The 13,359-nt window shown below is 41.9% G+C and overlaps 1 protein-coding gene across 2 annotated transcripts in view; it reads right to left on the bottom strand.

Moving 5' to 3' along the window:
• The window catches only part of PTPRT (protein tyrosine phosphatase receptor type T), a 1,083,615-nt gene that overhangs the window by 232,326 nt on the left and 837,930 nt on the right, over window positions 1–13,359 (bottom strand). For both annotated transcript variants that reach the window (XM_024128402.2, XM_024128403.2), the window contains exon 12: window positions 6,182–6,455. In XM_024128402.2, the coding sequence (XP_023984170.1) occupies window positions 6,182–6,455 (274 nt within the window). The remainder of the gene's footprint in view (window positions 1–6,181; window positions 6,456–13,359) is intronic.

Genomic DNA, 13,359 nt, shown 5'->3' with positions numbered 1-13,359 from the left:
CTGATTCACTTTGTTATACAGCAGGAACTAACACACCATTGTTAAGCAATTATACTCCAATAAAGATGTTAAAAAAATATGCACAATGTTGTAAATAAAAACAACAGGTTAACATATAGTGAGTATTGGTGTGGATGGCTCTCAGATAATATGATTGGAAAGTTCCCAAAGGATATGACATTGAAGATGAGGCCTGAAAACTGAGAAGGTACTAGTTCTTCAAAGAATGAAGAAGACAGACGTGGATAATATAGCAGCCTGCGAGAGGTCCCTGAAGTGAGAAAAATATCTGGGAATGTATGAGAAATAATGTCTTAGAAAATGGTCAAGAGAGGAGGGGTAGTTGAAATGTAGCAGGCATGGTCTAACTATATCTGGAGTACAATGCTAGGTTCTGGTTACCCCTTTTTAAGGGAGTAAAAGGAGTCTGTCGATGAGAGAACAGAATAAACAGGATGAAAGAGATACAGAAATCATGCCATATGAGAAATAGAAGTAATTGCATATTAAATATCAATGAGAGATGGCCTGGGTGGCCTGGGATGGTAGTTGATACTGTCGTATTTTCTCCAAAAGGCTGACATGGTAAAGGATGATTTGATTTGTTCAAATCAATACAAGTGTCCAAGAGTAGAGAGTTAAGGGGACAGAATTTGGCTTTATAGAAAGGAGAAAGTTCTAACAATTTTTCTTGTCCAACAAAGGAATCAACTCTTTCCCTCCAGAGAATTGCAGTGGTCAAGCTGAGGCTATATAATGCCTTGCCAAGAATACTTTATTAGAGATTTCTATGTTGGCTTCTGGTGTAGATTAGATGACACCTCAAAATCATCCAATTCTTAACCGCTATAGATCCGTAATATTGTTGTACCCAAAACAAATAGTTACAATATGGCCTGATTCGCAAGAAAGACAGATGCTGAGAATTCAGCACCAAAGACAGTGCTTCAACAGGTGGGACTGACCTTGTTATCTGTAAGAAAGCATAAATGGGTAAATGGGATATTGGGTTGGCCCAAAAGTTCGCTTGGGTTTTTCCGTAAGATGCTATGGAAAAACCCGAACGAACTTTTGGGCCAACCCAATACTAATCTGATCAAAATTCCAAACGCAAGTGCCTGTGAACAACTCACACTTCATGAAAGTGCCTGCAAGGACTCTGAACACCATGCTTCATAATGGACATCACACTCGGACTCTCCATGGTTTTTATAGGGCTGGATTAAATCACTCCACATTTATATAGTTCACTGTAGAGTTTACAAAATATCTTTACTCCCATCCTAATAATAGTCAAGATTTAATGAGTGACCTCCACATTTCTAAACCTAATGACTAATTATTTGACACATTATTTTACTTATTTATTTTTGGTCTCTCCCTTACTAGAATGTAAATGCTATGAGGGCAGGGATTTTTTGTCTGTTTGGCTTACTGCTTTATTCCCAGCGCTCAAAAAAGGTGCCTTTTTTGTGGGGGGGGGGGACATAGAGTGTGTGCTTGCTAGATGTTTCCTTAATTAATTTATCAGTCACATCTAACTCTTTTAATAGGTTACTTAAAAGTCACACAGTTACTAGGGTGCTGTGTATAGGCAGTCTGATTGTAAAGGCTGAATATTTAGCCACTCTGCTAAGCTGAAAAAACATCTTTACTATTCACAGAATAAATATATCTGAACCCTAAAATTCTCTTACTCTGTTTTGACTGAAACTTGTAGGTGGGATTGGAAGCAATGAAATTGACTGATAGTAAATCATTCAACCTTGCCCACAACCATCCTGCAACAAATGGCCATTTCTGCTTTCCTTTAATTTTTTAAATGTAATATAACTTTGCCCTAACCTTTGTTTTTAATCTTCTAGTGATATAGATTTGCTGAATTCTGGTTTTTACTTGACTCAAGACATTTTACCCCTTTATGAAGGGAGTAAAGCATCACTTAAAAAAATATATAGTGCTTCTGTTTTCTGGCTTGCTTTATAGTTGCTGATTTTCATGTTTACTTATAGTTTCCTTTATTTCTCCCCCTTTTCTTTGCAGATTGTTGTCTTCTGGCTTTTCTATGATAGATTGGAAGGCCGCCTTTATGTTCCAAAAAAGTATACTTTAAAAAAATCTTAGTATCAAAAATAAAATAGTCATTAGCTATTCTATCCTGTCTAAAGTGGGAAAATTAGCAGATTTTTAATTACATTCATCAATCCTCCAACTCTTCCTTAGTTTTTGTCGACATAAGAGTGAATTACAGACCCATATCACAACTGTTAACTTTTTACATTATACATCTTTTAAGTAATTGCTTTTAATATTAACCTCTTTGTAACATGTTTAGAGCAATTATTTAGCATTAATGTGATATTTAATAGTTTCCATGCTCACTGTGGGTCTTTTTATTTCATATTTCTCTATTCTTGATTTCTTTATTTTGATTCATTGCTTGGTCAGTTGCTCTTTGAATGATTTATTAGAAGCAGGACCTGTGGGACCCTCAGGATGGTGAGAATGTCTTTATGATGCATTTATACAAGAACAACAACTTGGCTGATAAGAAATTTGTGGGTTATAACATTTTTTCCTCAAAAATCCTCCAGGCTTAACTGCATTGTTTTCCGCCCTTTATGATACGGCGAAATCTGAGGGAGCCACGCAGAGATGTGTTAGACCGAGAATGACTTTCCTGCTCCTGTGTCCCTTCCACACAACTCTTCTCGGTAAAACTTAATACTACACAGTAATTTGAAATGGTGCATGTTTTTTCTCTTGCTAGAAAAATACAATACTCCGAGTGCCAGCTCCCACAGCTTTTTCCTCGCTGTTCCTGTGAGGCCGACTACACCCTCAAGACACCTGGCATAAGCACCCATCCAGTTCCATTCCCCCTCGTGTTTCATTACAGCAAACCTTAGTTCCCAAATGGGTGTACACATGGGGTGAGATCAGAGGCATGAGTAATTAAATGGCTTTGTTTATCTCGGAAGCAGCAGTAGAAACTGCTTCTTAGATGAGGTAGCTTCACAGTGGGGTGACTTTTTCCCAATGGCAAAAACCGCATGTCTTGAAAACGGTTTCTATTATACGATGTCTGGGGAGCAAGACCTCCAGTAGTCCTCCTGCCTCATCTGCTGTTCTTCTAGGACCTACCATGCTCAGGTTGGGGAAGTCTCTCCTGGGGTCCATTTTCCAGTTTCCTGGGTTCTACAAACTTGGTCTGTTGCTGGGTTTTCAGGAGAATCTTGGTAGGAATGTGATAGCAGGTGAATTGAATGAAGCTACGACTCCACTCCACGGCATGGAAACCCAACAGCACCTCTTGATATGTTGCCAAGAGCAGGGAAAGCCATCCCTTCTCAGGGTTGTGCTGAACCAAGAAACTGGCTCATATGGGATGCAGAGAACCAAGAACAAGATGAGCTCCCAGATGCTTCTGGCCATCTTTATGTCTTCCTCCTCAATACATCAGAGTGTTGCATGCAGAGGGACCAGATGGACAGGTGGAAGGCAGTCTGGCTTCTTTTTGTAGTTTTATACTCTCTGTGAGGAATGTTGCTTGAACTAGTAATGAATGCAGAACTGAAATACCAACGTGGAATCTAAATGGGTATGTGGACATTTTAAATGTTAATTAGTTTCTCAATCCAGGTTTCTCATAAGGTAATGACTGCCACTGACAGACTAGACTAGCTTGGCCACAGGCTGTTCTGTAAGAACTTCACCAAATCTTGCTTCTGTCTCAGCTTTCCCTTCTCCAGTGAGCCTCTCACTTCTCCAGAGACACTGTGGAACATGGCACATAAGATTCCCTTACATTTATAGAAGCTCTTTGAGGGCACATAATACATAATCTTCATACGAACAATCGGGTCTAGCAAACGTCACTGTTCATTATCTATTTGCTGAATGAAATATGGCAACCTGAAACATGTCCACAAAAGCATCCTAGATGGAAAATACTTGAGTATAAGAGGAACTTAAAGATAGTTAGCTTGTGCCGCATAGCACAGGGAGATCACCTCTGTGCTTTGTGACCATGAGATGGGTGGGATAGGGAGGGTGGGAGGGAGGGAGACGCAAGAGGGAAGAGATATGGGAACATATGTATATGTATGACTGATTCACTTTGTTGTTAAGGAGAAACTAACACACTATTGTAAAACAGTTATACTCCAATAAAGATGTTAAAAAAAAAAATCTGTGTGACTTTAGTATAAGTGGGGCCTCCTGGAACCAATCCTCCACAGATACTGACGGACAACTATAGTCTTTTATATCTTACCACATATCTACCATTCCCAGTATTCTTCAAATAGATGTAAATTTGTACTTGATATCATTTCCCTTCAGCTCAAAAAACTTTTTATAAAAATAAATAAAAGCTTAAAAAAAAAAAAAAAAAAAAAGATAGTTAGCTTGCAGAACATAAGACCAGATGGGTGTGTGTGTATAGAGGGGAAGTGAATGGTGGAAAAGTTCTTATGTAACTGAAAAAAAAATACCACCTGAGAAGGTGATTGCACTGGTTATACTGGGACCTACAAGTATGGATCAAGAGCAATGGGTAGAAGCTACAATAAACAATATATTTAAGGCAGTTAAAAAAAAAGCTTTCTTAGAGCCACAGCCTCCACAAAGCTCAGCAAAGTTACCACATAAAGAAGTGAGTTCTCTGTCATTGGAGGTATTCAAGAATAAGCACTAACATCATCAAATAAATGCTGGAGAGCATGTAGAGAAAAGGGAACCCTCCTACCCTGTTTGTGGGAATGTAAATTGGTGCAGCCACTATGGAGAACAGTATGGAGGTTCCTTAAAAAACTAAAAATAGAGTTGCCATATGATCCAGCAATCCCACTCATGGGCATATATCCAGAGAAAACCTTAATTCAGAAAGATACCTGCATCCTAATGTTGACAGCAGCACTATTTACAATAGCCAAGACATGGAAGCAACCTAAATGTTCATCATTTGAATGGACAAAGAAGATGTGGTATATATGTGTGCATATATATATATATATATATATATATACACACACACACACACACACACACAATGGAATACTACCCAGCCATAAAAAAGAATGAAATAATGCCATTTGCAGCAACATGGATGGACCTAGAGATTATCATACTAAGTGAAGTAAGTCAGAAAGAGAAAGACAAATATCATATGATATTACTTATATGTGGAATCTAAAATAATGATACAAATCAACTTATTTACAAAACAGAAATAGACCCATAGACATAGAAAACAAACTTATGGTTACCAAAGAGGAAAGGGGTTGGGGGAGTTTGGGATCAACAGATACATTACTATATATAAGACAGATAAACAACAAGGTACTACTGTATAGTGCAGGGAACTATTTACAATATCCTGTAATAAACCATAATGAAAAAGAATATGTATATATAACTGAATCACTTTGCTGTACACCAGAAAGTAACACAACATTGTAAATCAACTATACTTCAATTTTAAAAAAAGAATAATCATTAACATCAGTTAACTGTGATACTGTAATATTGACTGAAGCACTGTTTTGTATGTAGGGGGAGGGAGGGAGATATTGGATGACCTTTCAGATCCCTTACAGCCCTGTGATTTTGTAATGTTATGACTGGTACTACTCAGTAACCAAAAAAATATTTGACACAAAAAGGTTACCTTGTCTTTGGGAGAAAAATACCTTCTAATGTGACTAATGGTAATGATAAAGGGGTTAGCAGTCATTGATTAACTGAAACATGTTTAGTGCATTAATAGATATCAAATTTATAGGTATTCTTCTATAGATGAGGAAATTAAGACTCGGATCTGCATATGATTTGCCCAAGTGAAACACCTTTCTATCCTCTAATACAGGGGTCTCAGAATTTTTTTCTGTAAAGGGCCATATAGTAAATATTTTAGGCTTTATGCAGCACAGAGTCTGTCTCAACTACTCAAGTGTACTGCTGTAGCATCAAAGCAGTTACAGACCTTGGAAATGAATAGGCGTCACTGTATTCAAAACCAAACAACAACAACAACCCTTTACTCACAAAAAAAGGCATGGGTCAGGATGATTTGTTCCACGGGCCTTAGTTTGTCAACCTCTGCTCTAAAGCCATGCTGCCTTCTCATTTAAGAAGGGAAAAACAAGGCAAGACATGGCCTCCACGTGGCCATACTTACTCCATTTGCTTTGCTGAGTGCCTGGAAGTAGATGCTGTAGCTTTTCAGAGGGGAAAGAGGTGGGTTCCAGTAGCCATTGTATGTCTTGTTGTCACCCACTGTAAATGGCTGGGTGACAGGCAGGTTGGCAGGCTTCAATTCAGCAGCAAAGTAGTGTAGAGAATCGAGGCTGGAGGCATTCCTATAGCTCACCGGCACCGAAAAGCACTCAATGATGTCAGCTGCCCTCCGTGACTTCTGAAGTCGCTCCTCCTTGACAACCAGCTGATAAACACTGGACAGGAAAGAGGAGAGGCAGATGAGCAACTGCCTGAAGGGATGAACTTTTACTCATCATCGTCACTTCTGTCTGCAACTTAAACCTCCCTCCTGAGCTTCAGACTTATAAACCCGCTGCTCTGTAGAAACAGATTTCCCTTTAGATGTTCCAAAGCCAGCTCACACTGCGTATGTCCAAAAATGCAATTCAGTTTCAACCCCTACAAACCTGCATGCTCCTCCTTCTACATTTCTTTCCTTAGTGAGGGTAGCATTGCTCATCAAGTGGCCAGATCTTGAACACGGGGCTCATTCTCATTTCCTGCATCCTTGGTTTGCACTCTGCTTTAATCAACAAGCTCTGTTGACTTGACATCAGCAATCTGAACCTGCCCCTCCCTTTTTTTCTCCTCCCATCAAACTGTTGAGGTTGGGCACTTCCCCACCTCTTAGCTGAACTCAGCTAGTCTCTTTGCCTCTGATTGGATCAACTCACCAGTCAATCCACTGACCTTCCTAAACATAAACACTGTCCCCCTTCAAGCACTTTCATAGGCTCTCCATTATTCAAATGAGACTACCTAGACTCCTCATCCTGACCTTTGGGGCACTTTGTGTCTGGCTTCTAGTCTACCCCTCAGAGAGTCTTATGGTAAACCCCTCATTGCAGCTGCTGCAGACCCCATGCTACTGCACAAACCTCCTTTGGATCCCAGCCTATGTCATCACCAGTTCGTGCTTCCTCCATCTGCAATGCCCTCTCATTCAACTTCTGCCTGCGGAAGCCTTTCTCTAAAGGCTAAGCCTATCTTTCATCTCCTCTATGAAGCCGGTATAGATCCTCCAAATCTGAATGACTTTCCCCCTACTCTGCTCCTCCACTGCTCGTTAATGGCTATCTGCTCGGGATGGCAATAACATAAGCATGCAACTGCTGTTTCTAGGTCTAGACTGTGACCTTTTAGGCAGTGGAAGTTGAGGCTTAGTTATCTCTGTATCACTCTCCTCCATCCACATACTGCTCAGCAGGTTGCCTGATACCTATATAGTGATCAGTGAATGCTTGTTCAGATGGACCAAATTGGACTAAAATTGAAAATAAGCATGAAACCCAACCTGACAGGATGCAGAAACCCTAATCAAGATAAACAGTGATTCTTCTGAGCTCCTGTCTAGTGATCTCACACATTCCCTTCAACTTAGAAGGACTGTAAGAAGGTGTTAATGTGTGAAGAGAGATGACCGAGCCTTTTTAAAACACCAACGGTATGCCAAATGTGTAGGCTCCTTTTATAAAAGTTATCCTAAATTTTGTGAATTTTGATAACATTTTACTATCTCTTCAAATGCCCAGTTTGTAGTTCTCTCGAATAAATGCTCATTTTTTTTAAGATCTTTATTGCACATATCTCTGGGACTCATAATTTAAGCCAATTATCCTAAGAGTACCTCCAGGAACTTTTGCAAATTAATGAAGTGATTGCAGCAATGGTCTCAAACCAATCATTTAAAGATGGCACAGTGAACGAACACATGGTTTATAAAAATGGAACGTGGTGAGTGCTACCATTCTTCAATCAGACTACCCATCTAAAGACACTTGGTTAAGAAGCACAACTTGGTGGAGACAGAGGTACAGGATTATTTAATTAGGGAAAAAAGGCTACAGAGGGACTGACCCAAGGAAACATGACACAATCAATATGTCAGGTCTTCCCCTGGATCTCCTTGAGCATGGGGACGGTCAGCAGTGCGGATGGGAAACAAATGGGCATGTGAGTGCTGCCCCTGGATGAGTGATATGTGAGTGGAGGCGAGCAGCAGCTCAATGAGATGCCTGCTCTCTGCTGTGCACATCTGGACAAGAACTCAACAGCCCAGAGTGCATGTGAGTGAACGTGGCCAACCTCTCTGGGAGTACAAACTACATCTGAGTGTGAACGATGTCCAGATGAGGATCTGTAGGACCTGGGTGTCTGAAAGCTGAGCGAATATGTATATACTCTCTGAATGAGCGGGTGTACCATCCAGACAAATGTGAACCTGAGTGTTTGGACACCTAAATAAGTGTGTATGAAATCTGAGTGAGTGTCTCCAACAGCCCGAAGTGTGTGTGTGTATTTGCGTGTGTGTGAGACATCCATATGTGTACAAAAAACTGAAGTCAACAGATAATTAAACTAAATTATGACTTTAATAGTCATCCTATCCTCAACTCTGAGGTCTTTTACAGTGGTACCATCACTATGTTTATCAGGACAGTTACGCTCAAAACAGTCCCTGAAAAACAGTACAAAGACCCAAGTCCCAAACTGAGGTCATGGGGTGAGAGTGGAGGAGCACCTATGCCAGTTTTCAGGACCTGTATTACTTTACATATAACAAGAATCTCGAGTAAAACTGAATCTGGCTAGTGTGCTAAGGACTACTTGTTGAGGGTCCACTACTCACGTGACTCTAATCTATGAGGGAAGGGGCAAAAAGGAATTAAGAGAAAAGGAGCAACAGCCTCTTGGGTTCACCTGTCCATGCTTGCAATACCACCTATAATACTCTACACTGGGCTTGGGGGGTACTCCACCGATCCAGCCCTCATGCCCTCTTGACCAGGTCAGGAGGGACCAACAGCCTCATCTCTACAAGCAGGACGTTGCAAAGAGCTATGGGTCCCTGCTTTCCCCTGAGGCCCAGCCTATCCCTAATCACCACTTGGGTTAATCCCACCCACACGAGAAGACCTCTGTCTCTGTTTCTCAGCCCAGAACTCTCATGCCACCCTGGAATCCTTCTGTCATCCTTACCCCAAAATAGTATTGTCCTAGCAATACTATCATCCACACGTTGATGGTTCTAATTAGTTGATTAGGCAGTGAAGGCTCTCCCTCAGTTTGTCTTTACAGTAAACCACACCATCAGATCGCGACTGCTCACTAGATGCCCTTCTTTCCTCAAACACCCACTGAAGTGGATAATCACAATCCCTCACTCCCACTTCCCCAATTCATCAATGGCATAAGTAATTAAATTCCCATCATCTTTGTTTCTTTCTCGATTTCCCATGTGTTGCTCACCCTTGCACGCCCAGTCTTCACTCTCCAGCTCTATTATGCTGGATTTGTAGTATGTCACAAAAATGATCCTATTTCATTTCTGAATCCACAAATGCAAAACACGCAAAGCACAATAGCAGTGTCCTGGTGTATTAGATCTCTTAGAATGTTTACCCTGGTCCCAAGTCCAAGACCCCAGCTCGTAGAGGTCAATAGCCTTAGATGCCTTTAAGAGCAAAACCTGCAGGAACCTCTGCAGGCTTTGGAAGAACCCTGCCGCTGGACTCTCATGCCTCACACCATCAGATCGCGACTGCTCACTAGATGCCCTTCTTTCCTCAAACACCCACTGAAGTGGATAATCACAATCCCTCACTCCCACTTCCCCAATTCATCAATGGCATAAGTAATTAAATTCCCATCATCTTTGTTTCTTTCTCGATTTCCCATGTGTTGCTCACCCTTGCACGCCCAGTCTTCACTCTCCAGCTCTATTATGCTGGATTTGTAGTATGTCACAAAAATGATCCTATTTCATTTCTGAATCCACAAATGCAAAACACGCAAAGCACAACAGCAGTGTCCTGGTGTATCAGATCTCTTAGAATGTTTCTACAGAGACCATAGCCTTGAGACCAGCACGCTAAAATAACCTAGGTAATGCATCTCTGTTTCATGTGGAGAGAAACTGGCATTTTGATGCAGCAGCCATTACCATGCTAGACATTAAGTGATTTTCTGTAGTCAGCTCTTTTCAAGGTGGTCCACACTTGTTTCTCAGAAAAGGCACCTGGCTCTACCAAGAGGTTGGAGTTCTGAAATATTTTCTTCCCAGTGTGTACAACAATTGGTAGCTCCTACACAGAGGAAGGTATGCACTTGATTTCATGGTAGATTTTAAGGGCAAGTTGTGCAGCAAGCGCTCCTTTTTTCAAACCCTTTTAAGTTTCACCTTTCCCGAATAGTAGTAAGTAATGACCTTCATGAGGGGCTTGATTTGCCTAAATCCTATTTCTAGAGATCTCAAAGAGATCGCTGGGGGCAAGACTGGCCCCCTTCTTACTTGCAATTGTGCGTGAACTCTCTCCAGTGTCCTGTCCTGCCCCCCATTTTACTCTTCAGCCAGTGGTGCTCTGTCCAAGCTGGAATATTTGGTTTCTGGTCTCTCCACAGAATGACCCCATTTAGATGGTGACTCATGCTTCTCTGACCAGGTACCACTGAGGGGCACCAGGGACCTATCAGACCCATGCCTCCATCACAGACACATCCTGTGGCGCCCTTTCTATATCCAGGGAAGCTTCACTGGGGCTGGATTCCACTCCCTAGAATCATTCTGTTGTCCCTGTCCCTCCAATAATGGGATGGATCAAGAAGAGTCACAAGGCTGGCCCGAGGGCTGCCCACGAGTGGCATGAGATTCTGCAGTCATGGACAGCCAAGCAGTGGGGTCTTCATTGAGCTCTGACACGTGAATGCTGCCGAGGGCTACAGAGAGAGGCAAATCATCTCTCCAGGGGTCAGCCTGCGACCCCACTGCCCCCTCCTCCCCACCAATCTGATTATTGAGGACTCACTTGTCAATTCAACCAAACCCAGCAGCCAGATTACAGATGAGGAAGCTGAGGCTGAGAGGCTGAGTGCTGCATGGCTGTCAAACTGCAGCAAAAGTAGAAATCCAGACTCACAGTCAGTTCAGTATCCTTTCTTTTTCTCTACCTTCCTTCTTCTTCCATAAGCCAACAAAATGTGCAGAGGGCCTTCCAAGCATTTTTTTGGGTTTTTTTGCTTGGCAGCTGAAATTGCATAGCTCTATTCCACCCAGCCTTGTCTGAAATCACAAAGACTAGCAAAGGATATTTTTTGGGTTAAACTGTGTTGTCAACACATGGTTCACATACAATTGGGATCAATGTGCCAGAGCACACCCAGCAGCTTCCTGAGGCCCACTGTGTCTGTAGTCTGTCCATTCAGAGGCAAATGTACAATTGCGGCCAGAAAGCTGTAAACCATTTCGTCATATAAATCTTTTTTTGCCAGGGAATGCAGCCTCTCTCAAAGATCTGGGAGCTCTGACTAAGGGGAAGGAGGTAAGAAATGGCCGAGCAAGTTATGCGACTTTCCTGTCCCTGAAATACATACTGTAGGAAGCGGTGGGAGAAAAACGAGAGAGGGGGCATTATTTTTCTTTCTGAGGTAACTTCATTCTCATCATCATTGTCTTGAAAATATATTTATCGAAGCTCTTTTCAGCTCGCTGGTGATGATTAAATCATACCTAAATGAGACTACCCACTCCCCTCCCCGCCCAAGTCATTATCTCTAGTGCAAAATAAGTGGTTAGAATAAACTATTCAGGATCATTTGTAAAGAGACAGGATTTTTTTAAGTAGAAAATTCCTGATAGTACGAGAATAACTTATTCTTTTCTACGCTTACCTCACAACATACAACATTTACTCATACATTTCCCCCTCCTGTGATACCTTCTCTATTTCTCCCAATGAGAAGGTGGACATTTATGACCACATTTTCTGCAAAATTTATTATAAGGGTCTCTTCTTTCAGGACCCTGAAAGCTAGGCTGCAACCTCACCTCAATGCATAAGGCCAAGGGGCACTTGTACCTCTTTCACCTCCTTAGCTTTGGTCTCCTCACTGTCAATGTCCATTGTTCATCCTCTTTCTACAGTGACTGATACCCCCCTCCCCTCTCCTCCCTGACTTTTCAGACCCAGGCTTGCCAGCAACTTCTATATTTTAGTTTCAGTGTCTCCTGAGACAAGAATACTCTACTCTGGTCCAAAGTCCAAGACCCCAGCTCGTAGAGGTCAATAGCCTTAGATGCCTTTAAGAGCAAAACCTGCAGGAACCTCTGCAGGCTTTGGAAGAACCCTGCCGCTGGACTCTCTCTCATGCCTCCTCTGCTTTCCAAATGAATAGTTTAGATGATGACTCATGCTTCTCTGACCAGGTACCACTGAGGGGCACCAGGGACCTATCAGACCCATGCCTCCATCATAGACACATCCTGTGGCGCCCTTTCCATATCCAGGGAAGATGTTTCCAGCCAGAGGCTGTATCCATTCAGAATGTTGAAGTCAGAAGACAGATGGAGGGTATGCTGCTCAACTTCAGAAAGTGGCATATTTGAGCCAATGTTCTCCCAGAAATAGGTTTGTCTTAGTTCAAGTTCTTCTAGAAACAGACCCTCAGCCAAAGTTTCAATGCAAATAATCTGTTAAAGAAGTGGTCCCAGGAGAAACCAGTAAGGGAGTGAGGGAAGAGGAGAGAAGAGGGCAGAAGCTAAGTAAGAATATGATTTCAAGGCAAGGTCCCAGACTCAATTTGATCCCATAGGGAGCTCTGGAGCATAAATTGTACCCCACAGTTTGTCTTATCTCAAGCCAAGGGTGTTTGAGCCTCTGATACCAATCAGTTATTGGTTATGGACCCTCCTGGAGAGACAAACTCCCAGGTACTCCCAACTTTGTGGGTCAAACAAGGTGGCTCTGGTAGCCTAATGGCAACCCTTCAAAGATGGCCACGGTCAAGGGCCATTTGCATCAAAGCACATAGAATATGGAGGATGGGCACATTGCAGGAAAGGGGAGATGAGGGGATCTCTATGGGCACCAACAGTTCCCCTACAGGGCACCTATGACCAATGACCACATGGGACTTGCATAAGAGCAGAGATCCAGTTAGGCAAAGTATTTTTCAACCTTTGTTTTCAGCCCAACTCTGCTGAGGCATATGGTAACATTCCATCAATCACAGTGACTTCTCCACCAAGATTTCTTTTTTTTTCTTTTATAATATTATTTATTTATTTGTAAATTTGATTTACTTTTATAGTTGAAGTATAGT

The sequence above is a fragment of the Physeter macrocephalus genome, chromosome 14 (genome assembly GCF_002837175.3).
Source record: "Physeter macrocephalus isolate SW-GA chromosome 14, ASM283717v5, whole genome shotgun sequence".
Classification (NCBI taxonomy): Eukaryota; Metazoa; Chordata; class Mammalia; order Artiodactyla; family Physeteridae; genus Physeter; species Physeter macrocephalus.
The sequence above is the reverse complement of the archived record's forward strand: the minus strand, read 5'-3'. Positions and strand labels throughout refer to the sequence as shown.